General features: G+C 47.4%; 2 protein-coding genes across 3 annotated transcripts in view; both read right to left on the reverse strand.

Moving 5' to 3' along the window:
- The window catches only part of LOC134539400 (uncharacterized), a 146105-nt gene extending 139999 nt beyond the window's left edge, over positions 1 to 6106 (reverse strand). Inside the window, exon 1 of the mRNA XM_063381401.1 lies at positions 6023 to 6106. The gene's annotated coding sequence lies outside the window, so the exon portion shown is untranslated. The remainder of the gene's footprint in view (positions 1 to 6022) is intronic.
- LOC134539399 (putative fatty acyl-CoA reductase CG5065) overlaps positions 1 to 24717 on the reverse strand; it is a 54696-nt gene that overhangs the window by 12818 nt on the left and 17161 nt on the right. For both annotated transcript variants that reach the window (XM_063381400.1, XM_063381399.1), the window contains exon 7: positions 16423 to 16659. In XM_063381400.1, the coding sequence (XP_063237470.1) occupies positions 16423 to 16659 (237 nt within the window). The remainder of the gene's footprint in view (positions 1 to 16422; positions 16660 to 24717) is intronic.

Raw genomic sequence — 24717 nt, forward strand, 5'->3', positions numbered from 1 at the left:
AGTGACTATGAGGCTGTTGACAAAGGCATAGACTGTGATGAAGCACCTAGAGCTGACAAGATCGAAGAATGTGGCGATGTCCTGAGACCGAAACGATAGAAACGTCGTGTTATAATAAATAAATTTGATAATGCTTATTATGATCACTGGGACGATTGTGATATTAAAAGTATTTATAATAAACAAGCAAGTAAGATGGTGGTAGAAGAGATTGATTACACAAAATGAAAATATCCAAACATATTGGTTGACCGGCTAAGACTTCTACATGGCTCGCTTTGTGCAGGAAACTATCCGTGCATCAAAGAAATATCCTTCATACTCAAAGAACTGAGGAAAGCTGGCTTCATACAATAATGGCTTCTAATACTTGTATTTGTGTAATGTTGAGAAGTAATAAATTATTGAAAGTAAAAATTTAATGTTTTTATTTCTTGTATTCTGATTTCCAACTAAGCCTGTGTGTGTGTTTCCGCTACTGTATGTGTGATCATTACGTTTTCTGTGTGTACTGTGTGTACGTTCCTTTTCCTGTGTGTACTGTGTGTACGTTCCGTTTCCTGTGTGTACTGTGTGTACGTTCCGTTTCCTGTGTGTACTGTGTGTACGTTCCGTTTCCTGTGTGTACTGTGTGTACGTTCCGTTTCCTGTGTGTACTGTGTAATCATTACATTTATTGCGTGTAAATTGCATGTATTGCGCGTACATTGCGTACATTGCGTGTTGGAGCCAAGTAGACTTGTATCCTTGTAGCTTCATAGTCATGTAGTTTCGTAGCCATGCGGTCTTTTAGTCATGCAGTCTCGCAGCCATGTATAACTCGGAACCAGCTAGATCCTTTTAGACTCGTAGCCTTGTAGCCTCGTAGTCTCTTAGACTCGTAGCATTGTAGCCCAATATCATTGGAGCTGTTGAAAGAAAAGGCAGTTGGAGCATTTGGAGCTGTTGGAGTTGTTGGAGCCATTTTGAGGCCGTTTGGAGCATTTGGAGAGATTTGGCGCTGTTGGAGCCATTTGGAGCATTTGGAGCTGTTGGAGCTAAGAAGTAGTCGTTGAACGTCTATGCAGGGCTAAATGTTTATAAGATTTCTGGCTTTCGCAATTGATTCTGTAGTAGGATAGAAATTGTGTAATAAATATTATGTTTGTAAAAGACTTTGTGATGTTTTATTTCTCAAACCTTACACTTTTCTGGTACTTAGTAAAATTAAAGTTGTTTTGTATCGACCAGGGATCGAACCAAGGACCTTAGTCGATCTAATCAACCAGTATATAGATTTCAAATTTATTTAATGAATTTTGAATTTTTTCCCGAATCTCTAGCATTACAATTACGAATTTCCAATATGGTGGTCTTGATGTCTGATAGTATGATGGTAGTAGAGGATTTAAAGTCTCTTTAAGAATGTTGAACATGGTTTAATGAAATTATTTTTTTTTTCATAAAATTAAACATTATTGCATCGATCGAGGATTGAACTAAGGACTGGAGCGGATCGAATCGATATGTAAGTTAATGAGTGATTTATTTAATGAATTTTGGATTTTTTCCCGCTTTTATAGCTACATTATTACATTATTTAAAGATGGCGGCCGAATTTCAAGATGGCGGGGGCAACTTTGTACCCCTTTCTCGGGGTACCGTTTTACAAGAAAATTAAAAGGAAGTTTATATTATAGTTTTCCTTTAGTATAGTTTCTTTGAGTATTGGTGTTATCCGTACGGCGGTATTTTTGGAATATCGGTAATGTTTTTCAGCGCTAGTGTCGCCTGGGAGCACCTGGTAACAGTTAGTAAGAATATCATTAAATAATTGTGTTGATTAGTTATATTTTATAATGTAGTTATATATTTGCATTTGTATAAAAGTATTTTAATTATTAATGCGACATAGCAAAGTTGGACAAATTGTGATCGGGGTAAAATGAAACAATTCACGAGCACGGCGCGCATGCGCGCGAGGGAGACAGACTTTTTCTCCTCGCTTTGTTGAAGGAGGGGAGGGGAAGGCAGGCGTTCAGCTGTTCTGTACGACGGGCCGGCGAGTGTGAGGCGGTTCGCGCCAGCGGCCTCGCTAAAAATTACTTTTGCGAGTGTCGGGCCGGCTTGGGCAGCAAAATAACTCGTTGATATCTGTGTGCAAGAGTAGCTGTAAAGCTTGTGAAGATGATAGCCGCTGTACTATCGCGGCGGAACGAGGCTCCTTCCGGCTGGTATAGCTGTCAGCACCGACTGGCCTGAGGACCAGTGGGGCTTAGCGAGGATTCGCTAATCATACGGAGACGTCGGGCCGATACGTGAGTGACTTCCCTTGTGATTCCCCTTGTGCCACGGAGTTATGCTGCAAGAGATTGGTGGCAGAAATAATTACATCAAGCCTGAGAGTGTCATTTTACATCGGAGGTCTGTTTTCCCCCAGTTACATGTAACAACTTTAGGATATGGACACGTGAAGTAAATAATTGAAACTTAAGATGAAATTCAAATGGTAGAGACTCGCGTTGAACGTTTTAAGGGTACCTGTCCCCCGAACACTTGAGCACGTCGCGTAACCAGGAAGGCGTTTACTAGCTCGAACTTGGTTTATTTGAGATTTTAAATAAGTATAAGGTGTCTTTGTAACTGATGTTAAGATTAGGGTATTTTTATATTTCCTTATCATGTGCTGGGTATGAATATATATATATAGTTTATAGCATCGGGCCCGATTTAATTAATAGGTACCGGCGAATGCTTATATTCTTTTAATGCTTGTAATAGTTTGATGTCAGACGTTCAGATTAATAAATATTGTTTTGTCGTACTTGCCGCAAAAGTTGTGCTTTCTCAAGCAAATTCCTTTCTTTTGTTGTTTAAATTAAGCCCTGATATTTTTTTATACCCGTGTTGAATGCCGAGAGTTTTGGGTGAACGGTGTGCCGTAACCTATTTTTCTGATATGTCGGATGGCGATACACTATACCAGGTAATTTCCGGCAATTTTACGCGGTTCAGGACGCTCCCTAGGGGCTTGCGGGGGCGTCAACTTTCGTAATAAATGATTACTGCACTGTAGCGGGTTAGAATAAAATTAACCAGATGGAAATGTACTCTATAATACAAGTACACACACACAAGATGCTATACTCCAGCAGGTGGTAGCTCCTGGTAGCATGTACTGAACATAAAATGTCGGATCCATGATGGTCAACAAGGACAATGTTAAATTTCAAGGATAAAGTCTAATTTCAAGGTCAAGGTCAAATTTCAAGGTCAAATTTTTTAGGTCAAGGTCATATTTCAAGGTCAAGGTCAAAGTTCAAGGTTTAGGTCAAATTTCAAGGTCAAGGTCTAAGTTCAAGGTCAAGGATTAAATTCAAGGTCAAATTTCAATGGCAAGGTCAAATTTTAAGGTCAAGGTCAAATTTCAAAGTCAAGGTCAAAGGTGTGGTGACCAGATAATTATACTAACATGGTATCAGCACACTCTAGCAGACGAAAACAAGATGATGGTCTCCAGCGTATGAAGACAAGATGGCGGACATGACGTCATATCAGCTGACGATATATGAACCTTGGTATTGGTGACGCTAGATCAGTCTGTAGGTGGCTTCTGTGGAGGAAGGATCGGTAGCCATTTTTTTATTTTTTGCCCTCACTGGTTTCGAACCAGGGACGGGAGTCGATATAATCTATCATTATATTTATTGTCAATTTATTTAATGATTTTTAAAAATTTTCCCGAATTTGTAACATAAAAATTACAGATTTTCAAGATGGCGACCATAATGATAATTGCAACAGTTACATCTTAATACAAGATGGTGGTTCTGTCTCGAACAGGTGGTGCTATTATTACTTTAACTTAAAAAAAATTACAAGTCCAAATATGCATGTTATTTTTTATATACCTTATTTAATTCTCAGTCTGGTAAATGTCTCGATGGCCGAGCGGTTAAAGGCGTATGTTTTCCAACCTAGAGATCAGAGCTGCGATGGTTCGAATCACAGCGTTTCCAATATATTTTTCATAAAAAAATTAAATTTAATATGTCGATAAGGATCATAATAGCTCTGGTAGGTAATGGAACATCGACCTTACGTGATGAGACAGAGCGACGCTGGCGCTCTCTAGGAACAAACGACAGAAACAAAGTCGACGGTATCCAAGATGGCGGCCTGCAGCGGAACAGAAAAAAACATGAGCGCCGCTGGCGCTATCTAGGTACAAATAACAGAAACAAAGTCGACGGTATCCAAGATGGCGGCCTCCAGTGGAACAGAAAAAAGCCAAGAGCGATGCTGGCGCTATCTAGGAACAAACATCTGAAACAAAGCCGACGGTATCCAAGATGGCGGCCTCCAGTGGAACATAAAAAAATCAATATGGCGACAGAGACGAAAATTTTATCATAATGAGTGGGGCGCTCGATTTAAAGATGGCGGGTCCAAGATGGCAACGTGATCTACTTGTCACGTTACGTTGTGTCCCGTTACACTGTGTCCCATTACGCTTATCCAAGATGGCCGCCGTGATGTCAGAATCCAATATGGCTGACCGACAATCACAATCCACTACCTGCATCCTGATCTCGGAGGAACTATTATTTACTACTGTTAATTACTTAAAATATATAATAAGGTTTATATGTTAAGAAGTTAACCTTTACAATGGGGCTAATACATCAATAGAGGCTAATACATGAATAAGTTAAATTTATTTCTAGGGCCGGCCCGTGCCAAATTATTAAGAGGTTCCCTTTACCATGGTTAAAAATAACAATAAACAATCCCAGAATTATAATTATTAGCATGTAGCATAACTAAAGTCCTGCAATTATTCCACTTTAGTTATGACATACATAGTACAATTAGCTGGCGCTTAGAAATTGCGCAGCACTGTCATGCTGGGGAAGTCGCGGAGAATTTGGAGGTCGTGTTGTAGCAACTTGCTGGTCGGGAGTGATACATTCTACTGTAGCCGGGCTGCCAGATGGTGCCTCAGTGGCTTTCAGTTACAGAAGACGAGGAAGAGTATTTGGCTGCAATGTCTGGGACCCTGTCTGTGAACAAGCCAAATCCAAAAGAATTAGACCTGCTTCACAGCCATTCGTCAAACGGGCAAAAAAGCCCACAAAAATGGGAATCGTCGGGGAAGAGAAAGATGGTGTTGAAAACTCACCAAAACAGGGTGTTGTTCTTGCGCTCAGAAGTGGTCCCGCCAGAATGCGCGCGAAATCTTGACCGAAGCAAGCGCAGTGGGCGTGGAAGCACTCATAATTTAGATTAATTAAAATTTATCAAAATATAAAAGTTTCTACATTGAGACTCAGACTGACTAATTACTATCTAAAAACTTAGGGAAGCATCCCTTTACAAGACGACTACATCCTAGTGGGTGTGTCGAGGTTGAATCTTGCTGAGTCTGGCCGTGAAACAAAGTAGTCAGTCTGACGTCGCGCCATGAAGTCCCTGGTAGGTCGGTGTGATGCTTAATTTAAACAGGCGCTTGATTTAGAAAGAAAGGGGGAATAATTCGGCTTCAGGGCCGAAAGGTTCCGAAGACTTCCGAGTGAGTGGTCGAGAAATCGATATTCGATATCTAGACGTTTCTTCTGGCGCCCGATGGCAGTGCTATCTACTAGGAGGTAGACGAAACAGAAAATAAATCGACTCGCGTATGTCGCACGAGGCTGCTTCTAAAGCGAGGGGTCTTATGGAGGAGACTGGTGGAGCTCTCTGGTGGCTCGGTAAAGAACGACAGGACGATGTTTGTTGCGTGAGTCGCCAGGGGGTAGGCTGAGCTTGACAACTGCTCGGAGTAGTTGATAATAACGCCACTAGAGGTCAGGGGCGTTACGTTGGAAAACCTTTGGCTATCCTTGAAGGAGACCAGGGTTAGTATCCGGTCATTTTACTGGAGTCTATTGAGGAGGGGGGAGGTTGGAAACAGTAGTGACAGTGGGAAAGAAGCTCTACTGAGCCAGGAGACGTGATTGTGGGTTTGGTACGACGGCTTGTGAGGATGTCTTGAAGTGCTCACCTCAGGAGAGCTCTGAGAAACTCGGTGTCCAGGGAAGATGCATGGATCAGCTGTCCTGGTCACGGCGGCCGGCCGTGTTCCAGTGACCAGACGAGCGTCGAAGCGAGGATAAGACGAGTCTGAATGCTGGCTCGTGATATGGTTGGCAAAAATCATATACGGTGCTGGGAACGAATTGGGGAACTAGCCTTACAAAGATTAAGTCGCAGTGTAAAATGAGTGGAAAAAGTTTTAGTTTCAGCTACAAAATTACTGCTTAAATAATAATAATTTAAAAATTCAAATTTACAATTGTGTCGAAAAATGCTAATTGGTGGCACATAGTGGATCCTACAGACTACACGTAACATACATAGGCAAATATAGGCAGTTACTAGCGGACCCAACAGATCTTGTTCTGTTCAAACGTTTTAAATTCGAAAATTTACAGGAAATTTCCCTGAATCTATTTGCAGCACCATCTGCGGGGCCGAACTGAAATAAAAATAAAATATTTTTGAATATTCGATAACGCGAGTACAGTGCTTCCAACCGGATCCAATTTAAAACAATCAAATTTCAACAACATTAATTAAATTTATTAAATTAATTTATTGGATTGAATTGTGAATCTAAACCATATTTGAATCCACCTGAACACAAACTTTAAAGTGGACCCGACAGATGTCCTGTTGTAAATCCAAAAATTATATTTTTTTTAAATATACTATAAATTAAAAATATAAAACTTCAATTTTAAATATACTTTAAACTATAACTACTATAAGTAATTTTTATTTTATAAATGTTATAATTTATTTAACAAAATTATATTTTTATTTTCAAAGAGGCGTTATATGCGTCATAAGTTGCATATAATAAAATGAGAACTGACAATTTAAAATTGTAGGTTAAGTTGATTGTTATTGAATGCACATCTATACATAATTAAAAGTAATGAAAAGTCGTGTAAAATACTCACTTCAATACTGCACCTTACATATTTTGCACAATGTATATTTTTTATTACACTTTGACGACGTTAGGGCCGTTCCCGTGGTTCGGAGTCGCTGCCCAGCTGCTCCGGTAGAGAGGGTACGTGCCACGTGGCAAGGGAACTACCCTAACTTAGGTGGAATAAAAGAGTTTTGACGTTAAGGTGTGTTTAATGCACACGTCACACTGTACATGGGCTGTCACGGCTCCCCTCTGTGACAGTCCATCAGGGCGAGGCCCGGCTCCACGCACCTTGAGCGCGACACGACACTACCAGTGACCTGACTGGCGGTGACACGACAGTGACGCGACTGACAGTGGCGTGGATGACGGTGACGTGACTGGCAGTGACGCGATTGACGATGACATGAAAGACTGACGTAACTGCCGACGCGAACGACGGTGACGTGACTCCCGGTGACGTGATTGACGGTGACGTAACTGACGACGCGAACGACTGACGGTGACGTGACCTTCGCGACCGCGCTCTCTCATGCCACTTCGGCGACTGACTCCACCCACGCTCCGCGACGTCTCAGCGGCCTCCCCCCTTGCCGCGTGCACATGAATCTCCCCTCTTTCCTTCGTGTGCGAGTGCGTGGAGCCACATGGTCACAGGCGGGGAGACGCGACTCAGTCGCCCGGGAATCACATTTTATCCGTTTTGAACTCAACACAATATCAACACAACCAGACAAATAGATATCCACACCCTTACATAATTACATAAACAAAACCTGTTACACTTTTGCGCACGGGCGCCGGCGCACACGCAAGCCTGAAGCAGCGACGGGCAATAATGGCCTCAGCGAGCCGGAGGAGCACTTGGGACGACGTCAAATGCTCCCCCCTCCCCGAGGTCATTTTGCCCGCTGATGCTACGATCACACGCACTTCACCATTAACACTCGGCACTCGGGCGTTCATATTGGCATCCCATGGGCGGAAGTAGGAGTAACCTGCTGGGTGAGTACCCATGGCCAATAGTCTAGCAGGTAGGAGGGAGGCCTGCGCTGACGAGTGGAATGGCGGGCTATTTCCGGAACCTGGGGATTCGGTGCAGTGTCTGGGTGCATAGGTGGGGATCTGTCCCCTTCCTTCACCTCATCAAGGAGTTCAATGATGACCCCTTCCTCGGGACCACAGGGCCCTTCAGGTGGATAACCTATGTGGTGGTGGTACTCATCCCCGTTTAACCCTTCCATTACTTCCTCGGGGAATACTATTTTAGGGATGGTGTCAATGGTTGGTAACTCAGGGTCCTCTTCATCAGGGATTGGGGTAAGGGATGTGTTAAAGACGGAGTTTTGGGCATCCCTGGAGTCCAGCCTGTCAGCAAGCTCATCCAGGTGGTCCATGGTGAAACCGTTGGGCTCATACCCATATGCTTGTTGGGTGGGCGTAGCTTCTCGGGAAAATACTGGAGCTTTGGGATTTAAAGAATTCTCGCAACCTGCTGGGTTGGTATTGCCAGTGACCATTTCGTCACCGAAGTTCGTCGGCACCAAAGGTGAGTCCGATCTCCTTCCTTCCCTACTGCAGTGGTTTCTTCCAGGGTCGGTGTCTAGGGGCATCGGGTCAGAATTGGCACAATGGCCTCCTCGTGGTGTCTCTGGTTGGTCCCTGGGGCAGTCCTGGTCTGTAAAACTATCTGCGGCTCCTACGGTTGATGGCTGCTGCGGCATCGGGACCGTGGCTAGCCGCAAGGCATCACGGTGTATTTTGGCCATTCGGCCATTCGGCTGCCGCACCAGGTAAGTGGTCATCCCCAAGCGAGCCACCACCTCCCTGGGCTCGGACCACTTGGGCGCGAGGCCCGCGCAAAACCCACGGCCCTTGGCTGACAGATGCTGGAGCCTTACATGCACAAACTGTCCTGGAATGATCTGCGGGGGTGGATTTAGGGACTGGGGTGTTCGATGATCCAAAAACTGGGCCTGATGCCTGCGTGCCCCAGCCCGTAGGTCCTCTACCGGGAAAGGTTCTTCTGTGTGAATGACGCCCAGTTCGGCTGGCAATGCTAAGTTGTGACCATGGAGCAGCTCAGCTGGAGAATATCCCGTTACCTCGTTCGTGCGCCGGCGGAGGCAGTACAAGAGGGTGGGGAGGTGAATGTCCCACTTAGTGTGGTCCTCATCAAGGCGGATACGGAGCTGGGTCTTAATGTCTTGGTTGCGGCGTTCAGTGGGATTTGATCTGGGATGATAGGTAGGGGTGGTGTGATGATGGACCCCCCACCGCCCACATGCCTTCCGCCAGCTGTGACCCGTAAATTGGACTCCATTATCCGTGAGCAGCACTCTCGGATACCCATACCGTGGGAACACCTCTCGGTCCAGTAGGGCGATGATTGTTCCCGCCTTGACATTGGCGACAGCAAACGCCTCGGTCCATCGCGTAAACACATCAGTGACTACAATGATGAACCGCTTTCCCCGGGAGGTGCGTGGGTAGGGGCCCATAATGTCAAGAGCCACCTCGTGGAATGGGTGGTCAGGGCGTCGGGGAACCTGTTGCTCCACGCCATCAGGTCGACGCGCCTTACACTGTTGGCAGCGTTGGCACTCACGCACGAACTGCTTAACGTCGGCCGTGACCTCCGGCCAGTGGAACGTCCTGCGGATTTCTCGCAGGGTCTGTTCAGCCCCAGGGTGCCCCGCCAGCTCATGACTGTGGAAGAACAGTAGGATGGCTGGCCGTGCAGCAGGGGGTGCATGAATACTCCAGCGGCTTCCTCTGCGAGCACCACGGGTCTGAAGCATGCCGTCGAGACTACGCTGATAGGGAAATGCTTGGTCGCCACACTCGGCCAGTCGGGCTCGTGTTTGTGGGTCGTCCTGCTGGGCGTCACGCACGTGAGTCACCAGCTCTGCCATGGTGGCGAATTGGATGGCCGGCTCTGGTGTGCTGGGCCCAGGCAGCATGTACAGTAAGGCATCGTTGGGGGCCGGGTCCGAATAGTTGGTAATCGGAACCGGGGGTAGGAGGTTGTCCCACCCCTGGTCATCGTAGACTATGGTTCTGGGGTCCGGGTGCCGGGAAAGCTCGTCAGCGAGCTCATTTTCCCGGCCGGGTACATGTTCCACCGTGAAGTGGAAGCTTTGGAGGAGAAGGGCCCACCGGGTAAACTTTGACTTGCCCTCCTTCACGGAATCCAGCCATTTGAGGCACTGGCTGTCCGTGCGGAGAATGAAGGGGCGCCCCTCGAGGTAGTGTCGGTATCTTTTTAGTGCCCACACCACAGCGAGGCACTCTTGCTCATTGACATGGTATCGTCTTTCCGCTGGGCCAAACTTGGCACTCGCGTACTCGACGATACGTCTCTGGCCTTGGCCGTCCAGCTGGTACAGCACCACCCCCATGCCTTCCTGGCTGGCATCGGTCTGCACGAACAGTGGTTCGTCCGGAACCAGCCGCGACAGGGTGTGGCAGTTGCGGAGCTGTTGTTTTACCTCGCCCAGGGCCTGGTCGGCGGCCTGGGTCCACCGGAATTTGTGCTTAGGTGAAAGCAGGTCGGTCATTGGCGCGGTAATCGAGGCGAAGTGGGGAACAAATGACCTCAACCAATTCAACAGCCCCATGAGTTTCTGGAGCTGCTTCCGTGTCTTGGGTGCCTGCTTGCCCTCAATAATGGACAGCTGTTTGGGCAGCGGGCGGCATCCCTCTGCGTCCACAATATGGCCCAGAAACTCGATCTCCTCCGCCCCAATGTGGCACTTCCTCGGGGCGCACGTCAGCCCGTGCCTGGCGAGCCGCTCAAACACCAAGGCCAGATGGTGTGCGTGTTCCTCCCACGAACATGACCAGATGATCACATCGTCCAGGTAGGCTTGGGCAAACTTGCCAATGTAGCCATCCAGGACACGGACCATCATGGTCTGGAAGGTCGCAGGAGCATCCATCAGGCCGAACGGCATCGCACAGAACTGGAAGCGCCTGCCGTCTGGGGCGGTAAAGGCTGTTTTGGGGCGGTCGGCGGGGCATACTGGCACTTGCCAGTACCCCGACTTGAGGTCAAGCTTTGAAAAGATGGTGGCTTTCCCCAAGCCAGCGAGGGCATCCGTGATGTTGATTAATGGTGGTGGTGCCGGAATGGTGAGGTGATTTATTGCTTTGAAATTTACGCAAAATCTCAGCGTTCCATCTTTCTTGGTGGCCATTACGATACGACTATTATAAGGTGAATTACTAGGTTCTATGACGCCACTCGCCAGCATCTCCTCGATTTGCGCCTGTATGGCATCCTGTTCACGGGGTCCGAACCCGAACACTTTCTGGAATGGAGGGGTATGGGGCACCAGGGGTATGCTATGCTCTGTAATTGTAGTCCTCTGTAACTGGTCCGCAGCTGCAAACACTTGCGAATGAGCCCTTATCACCTCATCGATGTCGGCGTGGTGCTCGGCTGGAACTCCGTGGGTCAGCTCATCCAAACCTACAACTGTGAGAGGTGGGGATGGAATAGGCCGGTGGATACCGTAGACAGTCCAACGGCCGCGGGTACCAAGGTGCAAGCGCCCGGCACGGACTTCGATTGTGGCATCGACCTGTGCAAGCCAGGGGGCTCCCAGGATAATCTCCTCTCGTAGCTCATGCAACACTATGGCGTCCGTTTGGCTAACATGGTCCCTTATGTGAATTTTTACCTGGGCGCGCCCAGACGTGGGCGCGCAAGCTCCCCTGGTGGCCAGCAGGACTGTCCCAGCCTCAGCTGTCACGTCAGCACCGGCGACGAGGTGAGCGGCAATATAGCTGTGGCTGGCGGCGGTGTCCACCAGCGCCTCCAGTTCCCGGCCGTCCACCCGGACAGGTATGCGCAGTAGACTGCCTTCCTCGGGACCCATGCGCCCGAGCCGGGACAGCGTATCCTCTAGCCCCGCATCTACTGTCGAGGCCCCCAGCGATGTAGGGCGAGCGGCAGAGCTCACCGAAGACTCGGGGCACGGCCCGTCGGGCCGGCGCGGACCGCCCCCGCCGACGTCAGGTGGGCGGGGCGGTAGCTCACTGGCGCCCGTAGCTGCTGGCGGGGACGCCGACGATGTGGGGCGAGCGGCATAGCTCGCCGAAGACTCGGGGCACGGCCCGTCGGGCCGGCGCGGACCGCCCCCGCCGACGTCAGGTGGGCGGGGCGGTAGCTCACTGGCGCCCGCAGCTGCTGGCGGGGACGCCGACAACATGGGGCGAGCGGCATAGCTCGCCGATGACTCGGGGCACGGCCCGTCGGGCCGGCGCGGACCGCCCCCGCCGACGTCAGGTGGGCGGGGCGGTAGCTCACTGGCGCCCGCAGCTGCTGGCGGGGACGCCGACGATGTGGGGCGAGCGGCATAGCTCGCCGAAGACTCGGTGCATGGCCCGTCGGGCCGGCGCGGACCGCCCCCGCCGACGTCAGGTGGGCGGGGCGGTAGCTCACTGGCGCCCGCAGCTGCTGGCGGGGACGCCGACGATGTGGGGCGAGCGGCATAGCTCGCCGAAGACTCGGGGCACGGCCCGTCGGGCCGGCGCGGCTGCCCCCGCCGACGTCAGGTGGGCGGGGCGGTGTGGCTGGTTGGAGTTTCGGAGAGCGGGGCCCAGCTGTCTCATCGCCCTCACCAAGGCGTTTCCCGATGGTGTTGTGTCACCTCCGTTTCCCCCTTCTCCGGCGGCCTTGACGGGGCATTCACGGTGCCAGTGGTACATTTCTGTTGGACAGTACCTGCAGCGGGGAGGCCGCTCTTCGCGGGCTGTCGGGCCTCCGCGTCGCTCCCCTCGGTCGGCCTGCCGCCAGGTCAGCCTCGACTGGCCCTGTGGCTCAAGGTTGCGTCCCCGCGACCCCGGCGACTGGGCGGATCTGTCCGGCGGTGCTGGCGGGCCAGTGTACCGCACCATCGCTCCAGCATCTTCTGGTGACAGCACCGCCGGGGTGGGGTTGGGCCTCCACGGCATCATGGTCTCCGTTGCACTCTGTATGGCCTGGATGTCTCTCTCTGTTTCTCTCGCCATGGCTAGGAAATCGTCCACGCTTCTTCCCGCGGCGTTACGCATGAAAGGTCTTAATTCCGGTGACAGTAGCTCCACAATCACTGGCAGTATCTCGGCGACTGAGCCGCTTGTCGTCAGACGTCGGTGGAGGCGTAGCTTTTGATAAATAAAGCCTTCCACGCTTTCCCCGGCCCGCTGTGTTTGACAGTACAGCTGGTACCGACAGCTGGCACGGGAACGCGCGTCATCAAAACGGGATTCGAACCGGGTAACGAATTCGGTCCAAGACATCCGGTATTCGCCTGCCATCGCCCACCAGGCTTGGGCACTGTCCCGGAGCTGTCCACTAACTCTGTCCGTGAACTCGTCCTCGGGCACCGCGTGTCTTGATAGTCTGTCCCAGCATGCTTGCAGAAATGCATGCGGATCTTCATGTGCTCGCCCCGTGAATACAGGTAGTGACACCGCCACGCTTGCATTTCGCGGTACCGGTTCCGGTTGTGCCTCCCCATGGCGCCGCACACCGTCGTTACAGGCTGCGCATAGAAATAGTCCGTCCCTGAAATTAGCGAATTCGCGTGCAGTCGTGCAAATCCGGTGTCTGACAGTGCCGCACACATAGCACTGCGCCGTCTCGCCTGGTCGCCCGGGACAGCCTACCATCGCGCACGTCACGCGCTCCCTTATCACGGCCCGCTCTGTGCCATGGTTATATATTTCCTTTTTTACAGTCTTTTCCTTAGGGGTACATGAGCACCATAGTGTAGCGCCCTCCCCTCGCAAGCTGCCCTCTCCGTGTGGCTTATGACACACCTGGCAGACCCCGTCCATATTCACGCGCACAGGTGTGTAGCATTCCGCGACATGCGCGGCTGACCGGCCCGTGCGGCGGACCGGGACGTCAGGTGGCGGGGAACAGACAGGCATGGCCCGCCTCCCCCCCTCCACTGACGGAGGTCCCGTTTCCGCACGCTCTTCGTCCCGCGGAAGTTGACCCGGCGGCGCGGTGATCTTGAATGGTCCGACTCGGCTGTACTCGTCGTCGCTCGGCTGGACTCGGCTCCCGCTCGACCCGAAGGGCGCAATTCGCCTGCGCTCATCCGGCGCGATCCCTTGAAGGGGAAAAGGGGGAAGAGCGAACTCACTTGCGCGGCCGAATGAAACCCGATACCTGTGTGACGCGCTCTTATCGCTTGACGGCGCAATCTCACACCATTTTGGCGCGTCGGCTTCCGCTCCCGCGCCGCTCTTGTCCACGCTCGACTCCCTGCAGCATTCTCGCGGCTCCCGAAAGTTTTGAAAATCCGCACTTTTCATGTCCGTTTCTATGTAAAAGCTCATGGTCAGCCCCACGTTGGGCGCCATTTTGACGACGTTAGGGCCGTTCCCGTGGTTCGGAGTCGCTGCCCAGCTGCTCCGGTAGAGAGGGTACGTGCCACGTGGCAAGGGAACTACCCTAACTTAGGTGGAATAAAAGAGTTTTGACGTTAAGGTGTGTTTAATGCACACGTCACACTGTACATGGGCTGTCACGGCTCCCCTCTGTGACAGTCCATCAGGGCGAGGCCCGGCTCCACGCACCTTGAGCGCGACACGACACTACCAGTGACCTGACTGGCGGTGACACGACAGTGACGCGACTGACAGTGGCGTGGATGACGGTGACGTGACTGGCAGTGACGCGATTGACGATGACATGAAAGACTGACGTAACTGCCGACGCGAACGACGGTGACGTGACTCCCGGTGACGTGATTGACGGTGACGTAACTGACGACGCGAACGACTGACGGTGACGTGACCTTCGCGACCGCGCTCTCTCATGCCACTTCGGCGACTGACTCCACCCACGCTCCGCGACGTCTCAGCGGCCTCCCCCCTTGCCGCGTGCACATGAATCTCCCCTCTTTCCTTCGTGTGCGAGTGCGTGGAGCCACATGGTCACAGGCGGGGAGACGCGACTCAGTCGCCCGGGAATCACATTTTATCCGTTTTGAACTCAACACAATATCAACACAACCAGACAAATAGATATCCACACCCTTACATAATTACATAAACAAAACCTGTTACACTTTTGCGCACGGGCGCCGGCGCACACGCAAGCCTGAAGCAGCGACGGGCAATAATGGCCTCAGCGAGCCGGAGGAGCACTTGGGACGACGTCAACTTTAAAACGTAGAATAAAATGAGACTGACAAAATCATTTAAATACAAAACACATAAATAATTACACAACACACACACACATACTGTGAAACTAAACCATCCAAAGATCAACAACAATTTATAAACAAAAAAATTAATTAACTAACATTTTCCAGTGGACTGAATTGTAAATCGAAACCAATCTCGAATCCACCTGAGGACACACAAAATTTTCATTAAAATCGGCCCAGCCGTTTAGGAGTTCAGTATTTATCAAAGATCGAAACTACAGAAGCTGATCGAATCAATCATTATTTTTAAATGTGATTGTTTGATAATGTTTGGATTTTATTCGGAATTTATAGGTAAATAATTAGAAAATATCAAGATGGCGGCTAAATTCAAGATAGCAGCCACTCTGGCAATAAATGAATACTGCACTCAAGCGGGTAAACATTATACTAATATGGCAACAGCACTCTCCAGCAGTCGAAAAAAGATGGTGGACCTAAGAGCAGCAGACAAAAACAAGATGTCTGCAATGACATAATACTGGATGATATAATATCTACCTTGGCATTAATGGTGGGAGGTTAGTATGCCGGTGGCTTCCGTGGAGGAAGGAATCGTCGTCATTTTAATCGAATGACTTCACCGGGTTCAAACCGAGGATTCCATGACATTAGTGCATATCTTAAATAACATTTTATTATATAAAATTTTTCCCAATTTTTAGCATTAAAATTACGGATTTTTAAATTGGCGACCGTAACGAAAAATGCAAGATGGCAGTTGCGGTCAAAGTCAAGATCAAAGTTCCCCCCTTCCCAGAGGTTTATCTGAGTATTGGCCATGGGAAATTTAAGTCCAGTGGAGAACATTTCAAGTCTGCGGCATTTTTTGAGAAATAAAACTGGGAAATTTTCTCTCAAAACGGGAATTTCACATTGAAAAGAGGAAATATAATTTTTCCGGTTTTTTTTTTTTGAGATTTTTAGCCGAATTTCCCCCTACCCCCCTTTAAAAAGAGATAATTTGGGTGAATTTATGTGAAATTTGTGCCATTTATGGCAAATTTTGAGCCATTTTCCCCATTTTTAGCAAATTTTGAAGGTCAAGGTCATACAATATGGTCACCGTGAAGTCATAATCCAAGATAGCATCGACACCTTAGACACCTCAACCTGTAACCTGCCGTCGGACCACAATTTACAAACTACACATGGCATAACCCAATATCCCTGTCCCGTGTCATTTACTGGTACCATTGAAAAACTGCTGATAAAATAATAATAATAAACACACAGTTAATTGCTGACCTGTGCTGGCCTTTCAGGAGGAGGCCCGGTATATCCATCAGTAGCGACGGCACCATCTGCATCACGATGTCCAGCAATGTGTATGTTACTCTCGAGTGGCACACCAATGAGAATGTGTACCATCTTGCATTGATGGATGGCATGTGCCTAATGGTATCCATGACCAGGAGCAGGAAACAGTCCCACTCGATGGGGTTGGCATTCCCAGACACCAAGTTATACACCCTTGGCATGCCTCTGGAAAATGAACAAAACTTTTTATATTTCTATAAAGGATAAATCGAGATAAAATGTTCCAGATTAATATTTTAGTAATGCCATAGAAGTATAGCTTCTAACACGTGCAGAAACTTAACAGTAAGGCAGACCATTGTACCTTGATCATAGTGTACCTTGTATCACCCTTCAGTTTCTTGACAGATGCTGCTATCTACGTGATATAACTGAACTAAGACAATGTTTACTCAGTAGAGTGAAAGCAATCGAGAGAACGGTTGTCCATGTGTTATTGTTTTCGAGTAAAATATAAATACTAATTTTTTAGCTCAAAAAGTAGCAACTTTAGGTTTTACTATTTATTTTGTTACACGATGACGATTGGTATTTGCTTTAAATCACATTATAACCTGAATCATTGCTTATTGGTGAGTAATTTTGATATGTAATATTTTAATTTTAAAAATAACCCAGGATGTTGAGAAGGTTAAGTATTGAAAATCGCACCATCGTGTACCTCGGATCAAATCAACATCACTGTATCACTGTAACACTGATATATGAACGTAGGTACATTATGTCACAATTATTTCGTATTTTGCTATAGGTCAGTATGCCACGAAGTTTAAGTGGGAGAAAAAGATATCATGTTGATCCTAAGTCAATGAAAGTTGAAGCTGTTATTAAACCTGTTACACTCCCTGGGAACATTTTGGGTGACTGTGGATCTTAGGTTTCAAAAGAATAAATAACAACAAATGCATGTTCGTCTATAACTGTGCCTCTATTTATTTTTCTACCATAGTTAATTGAACAATAGTAAACAAAACATCATATTGATAATCCTAATAAGAAGTTAAAATTTTATAGTAGGGCCGGCCAGTGCCAAATTATTATGAGTTGACTTACACTGTAGTTAAAAATAAAAATTAACAATCCCAGAGTAATAATTATTAGCATGTAGCATAATTAAATTCCTGCAATTCCCACTTGAGTTATCACATATATAGTACAATTAGCTGGCGCTTAGAAATTGCGTAGCACTGGCACGCTGTAGACGTTACAGGGAATTTGGGGGTCGTATAGTTACAACTTGCTGGTCGGGAGTGATACATTCTACTGTAGGCGGGCTGCCAGGTGGCACCTCAGTAGTTTCTGGTTAGCGAAGACGAGGAAGAGCATTTGGCTGCAATTTCGGAGCCGGCTCTTGGATACCAATTTTTGGATACCAGTTCTAGGATACCAATTCTTAGATACTGTGAACAAGCCAAATTCAAAATATTAGACCTGCTTCACACGCAGTCGTCAATTGGGCAAAAATTCCCACAAAAACTGGAATTGTTGGGGAAGAGAAAGAGGCTGTTGAAAACTCACCAAAACAGGGTGTTGTTCCTTACGCCCAGGAGTGGTCCTGCCGGCACGCGCGCGAAATCCTGGCCGAAGCAAGCGCGGTTTGCCGCGGAAGCACTCATAATTTAGATTTATTATTAAAATGTAGAAAAATATTAAAATTTCTTCATTGAAACACAGACTAATTACTATCTAAAAACTTGCGGAGAACATCCCTTGAAGAGACGACTACATCCATCCTAGTGGGCGTGTAGAAATTGAATCTTTCTTAGCTCCGGCCGATAAACGAAGTAGTCAGTCTGACATCGCACCAAGATGTCCCTGGGGGGTCGGTGTAACGCTTAATTAAAGCAGGTGCTTGATATAGAAAGAAACAGGGGGGAGGGTACTTTGACTTCAGGTCCGAAAGGTTCCGAAGACTTCCAAGTGAGGGATCGAGAAATACTGACTTCGATATCTTGATGTTTCTTCTGGTGCCCGCGCGATCTACTGGGGAATGGCCAAAACCTAGACGAAGTCGACTCGTACATATCGCATGAGACTATTTCAAAAGCATGGGACTTACAGAGGAGACTGGTGGAATGCTCTACTGGCTCGGGAAAGAACGACAGTCAGATGTTTGTTGCATGAGTCGCCAGGGGGCAGGCTGAGCTCGACAACTGCTCGGATTAGTTGATAATTACAGATTCAGAGGTGGTACATTTGAACACTCATGTCCAGACCTTCAGATAGACCATCGCTGGCCAGGGTTAAGCACCGGTCAATGCTCTGGATGGTGATTCGTGGAAAAGAGGGAAGGGGTGAAAATTTTCAGGGGCAGTGGGAACAGAGCTCTACTGAGCCAAGAGATGTGACTTGTGGGTTTGGTAAAAAGACTCGTGAGCATGCCTCTAAGTGCTCAACTCAGGAGAGCTCTCAGAAACTCGGGGCCCTGTGAAGATGCAGCCACAAGCAGTCCTGGTCACGGCGACAGTCCATGTTTCAGTGACCAGATGTGCGCCGAAGCGAGGATGAGATGAGCCGAATGCTAGCCCTCACAGAGAATTGGCAAAAATCAGATATGGAACTGGGAATGAATTGGTGTAATAGCCTAGATTAAGTGGGAGTGTGCAGTGAGTGGAAAAAGTTTAAGTTTTAGCTAGGAAATTACTGCTAAAATAATAATTAAAAAATTCAACTTTACAATTGTGCCCAAAAATGCTAATTGGCAGTAAAAACCTCCAGAAAAGAGTATCTATTTTAGAAAATCTTGTAGGGTTTTCAATGTAAAATTTTCTACACTTGAACGGTATCTTAATGCTTTCATAACATCTGATGCAACAAACAATTAATATATGACTAGCTATGATGTTAATAAGATGTTTACAGATGTAAAAATTAGGTCTATTTCCTTTGGATTTGGCTTGTTCGCAGACAGGGTCCAAGAACCGGAGCCGAGATAACAGCCAACAAATAATCATAAGAAATAATCACTCTAAATACACCAGCTATGGACTTTCGACTTCCAAATTCTCAACGATGACTCAGGACCCTTTATGTTCTGTAACACTAACAGCGGGCCATTTTCGCAATAATTTGGATGTCAACAAGTCATGCAAAAATGCAAAATTTAAATACCACCACATTTTTATAATTACTTTGTAATGTACGCTGGGCTTCAGATAAACACTCAATAAATGAATATGTAAAAAATAATGCCTTGGAAGCATCAGCCCACAAACAAAAAACAATTATTATCACAGAGGTGCACAGACATCGTACAAAGGAATTTTCTTATAACCTACTAGAAACTCTAGGAGGCTATGTGGATCGAGGATGAGTAATAATGAAATAACAAGAATGCTGGTTTGATTTATATAACTGCCCTTTTACTAAAATTATTTACTTAGCTTTTTCTTTTATTTTATCTTTATCTTTAAGTACACATGTATTAAAATACATTAATTACAAACAGAAGGGAGCCCCGGGGCAACAAAATACATAAACAATGAAAAACAACCATATCTCTTAAACTTGACCCTGGTTTTATGTGAGCTCACAGGCTCAACAGAAAGACAATTAAATTTTGTTTTTAATTTGCTTTTGAAATGAATGTAACCAAATCCTATTTCCTGAAAACTAGCGGTCCTGGTACCGGAGGTTTCTGAAGATTAAAGTCCAGAGAATTTTATTTATGAAGAAACTTGTATGTCGACCGGTGTGGGGAGAAATCTTGTGACTCCATGAGCGCAATCACGGCCTGCTAATTTTGGCAGTGTTGTTCCAATATAATCCTTGCACCTGCCCAATACAGAGGGGTGAAGGCACGTTGGCTGGCTCCAGTAGTTGAGCTGGCAACTCGCAGAGCAGGAGTCCGCGGTAGCCATGACGAGCAAAGTAATAAAAATTTAGATGAAAAAGAAAATAGTACGGGCAGCCAATTTAAATAATAAAAAAATAAGGCATCTATGCCTTGATGTTCGAGACTACATGTCGTAGTGCCGAGTCTTGGAAATAATACAGTGGCAGACTCTCGCGAATCGCGACGTATGATCCGTACTGTCCAGATGCTACCCGCCGAATGTCCAAAAATGGCGTCGGCGCTCCTAATTAAAGAAATTACTGCACCCATCCAAGGAGGGGGGAGGGTGGTGATGGCACCTCCCGCTACCTCGCCCTGGCGAGTCGCGAGTAACGACTCGTCGGGAACAACCTCTCGAGTTGGATCTCAGTCGATCCCTTACGGCTGGCTCGGAGGGGCCAGGGACATGCTGCCCTCTGGCGGAGAGAAGGGGGAAGCTGCCCGTTAGTTCTGGCCGCTCTCGCTAGATGTCGCGGGCATGAAGTACGGTAGACCCGGGTGCAAGTATTTTCAAACATCGCGCCCCATACTGGTGACCAATCGCTCTCGGATGGGCCATCCGGGTCATCGGGGGTCGTTGGCTCCCAATACCTTTGGCAAGGGAGGGGTGGGGGATGCTGGAGAGAAACGCTTACCCTGGTGGGAAAATGGCTTCCATCGGAGACACAGACGTGCTTGGGCATTGTTGAACCTGACCGGAGTTATTGGCGAAAGATGCCGATATTAGACTGTCTCTCGGAAGTGGTGGTGGGTGGCAGGTTGCCTTCCGCAAGCGTTTTGCGACACGTCGGTGCTGGCTACCAACACCCGTGTCAGAAAAAAAAGGGGGGAGAGCACTACACCGAAGAAGCATGGGTCCGGCCGTACACTAGGCCGACGAAGTTTTGATAACTGGGCATATTAGTTTAGATAAAATAATAATAATTTTAGGAAATATTCTAATTTTTATTATTATTAAAAATAATGGTGCCGAAATGGCGCATTATCGGTATAACTTATGTAGAAACAAGATCACTAGTGTGCAAATTGTATATGTTAACATATTGCATAATGTTTTTTTTTTAAATTATGCCTTAATGCAATTGTGTAATCGTTTTCGGGCCAGCCTTATTAAAAACTGAACTCTGGCATAACCTTAAATCATGTTTATTTACTTTTGTAACAATTCAGATATATGAAGAAAAATAAATAGAAGCACGCCTATAGACGAAACTGCATTCTTTATTTATTAAAATAAATTTACGGATCCACAGTCTCCACAGTGTCTACAGGGAGGTAATATCTTTTCTTATTTTGGCATTTAGTGTCGCCTCTAAGGTGCTAAGTTTTGTTAGCCTGTTTCCTTTTTTTTCCAGCCACTTCCAAGGTAAATTATTATTATCTTAATATATAATTTTATTTATTATTATTTTTTACTAAATAAGGCCATTACAATTTCGTGTGTTCGAAGAAATATCCAGATGTTTAAAAAAGGTACCATTAAAAGTATGTACTTCAACTGTAATAATTCATGCCGAAAAAGGATTTTCTGATGCCCTGTAATACCAAAAATTAAAACATTGTGTATGTATCACCAAAATTGCAGCATGTTATCAGGTCAATTTCATCTGAATAAGGATTTCAGACTGGGTCCCAACATATGTGCTCTTAAGTGTAGTATCTGTCACTCTAGCAGTCCAGATCTTTAAAGAGAACATGGACCAGGATTACTGGGTAGACACAATGTCACAAATATGGTTTCTCCCCTTTTCTTTCTTAACCCAGCGCTCTTAGCCGTGAGGCCTTACTGCCCTGGGGCCCCCATGGGCATGGATGCGGATACGCCGCATACGCAACCAGGAAGAGCGTTAGAGCTTTTGGCTATGCAAAGAGACTGAGGCTACCCATCTCAGCTTATGCACCACCTCCGGCCCCCTACTCCACTCAGCTGACCAGCAAGTTGGATGCTCCCTAAGCCCTCCGGAGTTGTCATCACTTCTGGCGCCTACCCCAGTCTCCCGCATCACACTGGGACTCCTCAATCACCCAGCGAACCCGCGGTCCGGTGGAGGCCTACCCAACCTCTGCCAGCTGTCCAGGCTGGTAACCGGAGCAGTTCTCGTCGCTCATCACGTCAGCACGTCAAAGGGCTAGGTAACTCTGATACCTGCCCCTAAAGCACTCGGGGCACCACTCCCAAGTACGAGTCCTTCCCAACAAGAATCCTGGGCCTTAGAGGAAACCTCAGCGGGGCACCATTCAAACATGGGGGATTCTCCCCGTACTACGACCAACTTTTGGTCTCGTCGGCAGACTGTTCGCCGGTAGCTTGACCAGACCATCACGCTTCAGAGTGCAGCCACGAGGTGTCCTCGTCGCCTCGGAAAACCCTCCGACCCGCCGTACCTCGGCCCGGCGGGTTTACAGCCAGTTAAGGCCCGGATGCGACTGCACTCGTCGAGCGACGACCGCCGTCAAACTGGGTAGACACAGAGGCATCCTCTCTTACATGAAGGAGTACCCCTGCCAGGGTGTTCTTATGTCGGAAGGAGTGGGCCTTCGGCACCCCCACCTCCAGCCTACACCGAATAGCTGTAATAGCCGGCTGCATTGTAGCTGTTATTGCCCTTCCAGAGCATGAACAGTGACGTACACAACACTCTGCGGATGGTCGTTACGATACGACAAAGATAGAAAAATTTTACTTAGCAGTGCTTAAAACCAAATTCAACTCCAAATTAAAGTAAATATATATATTGGCCTATGTATCATTAAAGCAAATTACAGACGACCTGTACATTTATAACTGACTTAATCAGCTTTGTGAATATAATGAGAAAGTTCTCATAAAATATTATAACTCTTATTAAATAAATAATGTATAAATATAAGTATTCATGTAAAGGATTATATACACAAAAATACCATTAAAATACTCATATAAACGTATCGGCTATTACTAAGAAAATTGCTGCGCAGCTGACACAAAATGATAATTAATATCTATTTATTAATATTTCATAAAGTTCAACGAAATTGAAGGTGAGTGATTTATTACTAATGATTAAAAACATTCCTAAAAATGGTCATGTGATAGTTCATATGCAGGATCCAACGACTGAATGCAACTGTACTCTCCCACTTGAATACACAGTTAGATGGGCATAAATAGAACATAGGACTGGGTGCAGGAATGTACTGAAATGTTGATTACTATAAATTCGCTGCATAAAACCATGCATTTATAAATTTACATTGTCCAGCATTACAAACTATGCCTTTAAAAATTACGTGATTCAAACTGACTAATTACAGTGCATGATGGCCTTGTAAAACTTTATGTTTTTCACTGTTTCCTTTATTGGAGCAGTCTTGCAAATCTAGCGAACACACCCGAGATAACTGAACAGCAAACCAGCTTAAAAAAATCACACGCATTAAACATCGCAGCAAACTGTAAAAAATATGTAACTGTCGCCTCAGTTCGTAGGCAAAGTAAAGATAAGTTCGCATACTTTGCATGGGCTTGTTACAGTTTCTGGCAACTCAGTTGTTACAGTTACAAGGACATTGTAGCCTTGTGCTGCACAGTCGGTTCCAGTACGCCCGTTAAGCCATGATCGTCGGCGGAGCGCCTCGTACGAGGCACAGCTCGTCACTCGCGGCACGAGTCCACGTGGCGAGCCAGCGAGCGCTGTCTCCGTGATGTGGCAGGAGTGGAACTGATCCTGCGGAAGGTAATTGTCGTCTGATGTGTCGGAGCTGTTGCCGGCTCTAGTATCCGAGACATGATCCAACAGGTTCACTTAATGGGTTCAAGGATGCGAATACATAGCCTCTCCGCACCAAGAGGCAATCCTCTGCCTCCACGTGGCCACCACTGTTGGCGGCTAATTGTGGTAGCCATGTTGGGATGGGTAGCCTCAACCTCTGGTCATAGCATCGCCTTAACTGAAGAGGACAATGCCATGCGTAACCCTGCTGCAGTGCATCCTCAATTGCATGTATGGGACCAGAAATGGTGAATGGGCTGAATCTGTTGGCAACAGCAGATGTGTTTGAAACCTTTTCTGGGGGTTTCAACTGCCGAGCCTCAGTGTCTATGTCCCAAAGGGCCCATAGTGAATGGATCAGGCCTATGGTAATGGAAACGACCGAGAATGGCGCCGGCATTTTCGGGTGCACGTGGGCTTAAAAAAGAGCTGTAAACTGCTCGACTAGGTGTGATATGTTCCCCTATTCCAGTGGTCGGGGGAGGTACCGAGTAACCCCGAGGTCCTCCAGGTCACGCACGACTGGACTGTCATGTCTAGCCAGGGCTGACTTGGTAGTGGTACTCCGATCGCTTGCTCCGGCAGCTCCGGTACTAGCCTGGAAAGCTAGGAGGGTTTTAATAGGACCTCCACCGG

This window comes from Bacillus rossius, chromosome 15 (genome assembly GCF_032445375.1).
Source record: "Bacillus rossius redtenbacheri isolate Brsri chromosome 15, Brsri_v3, whole genome shotgun sequence".
In the NCBI taxonomy this organism is placed as follows: Eukaryota; Metazoa; Arthropoda; class Insecta; order Phasmatodea; family Bacillidae; genus Bacillus; species Bacillus rossius.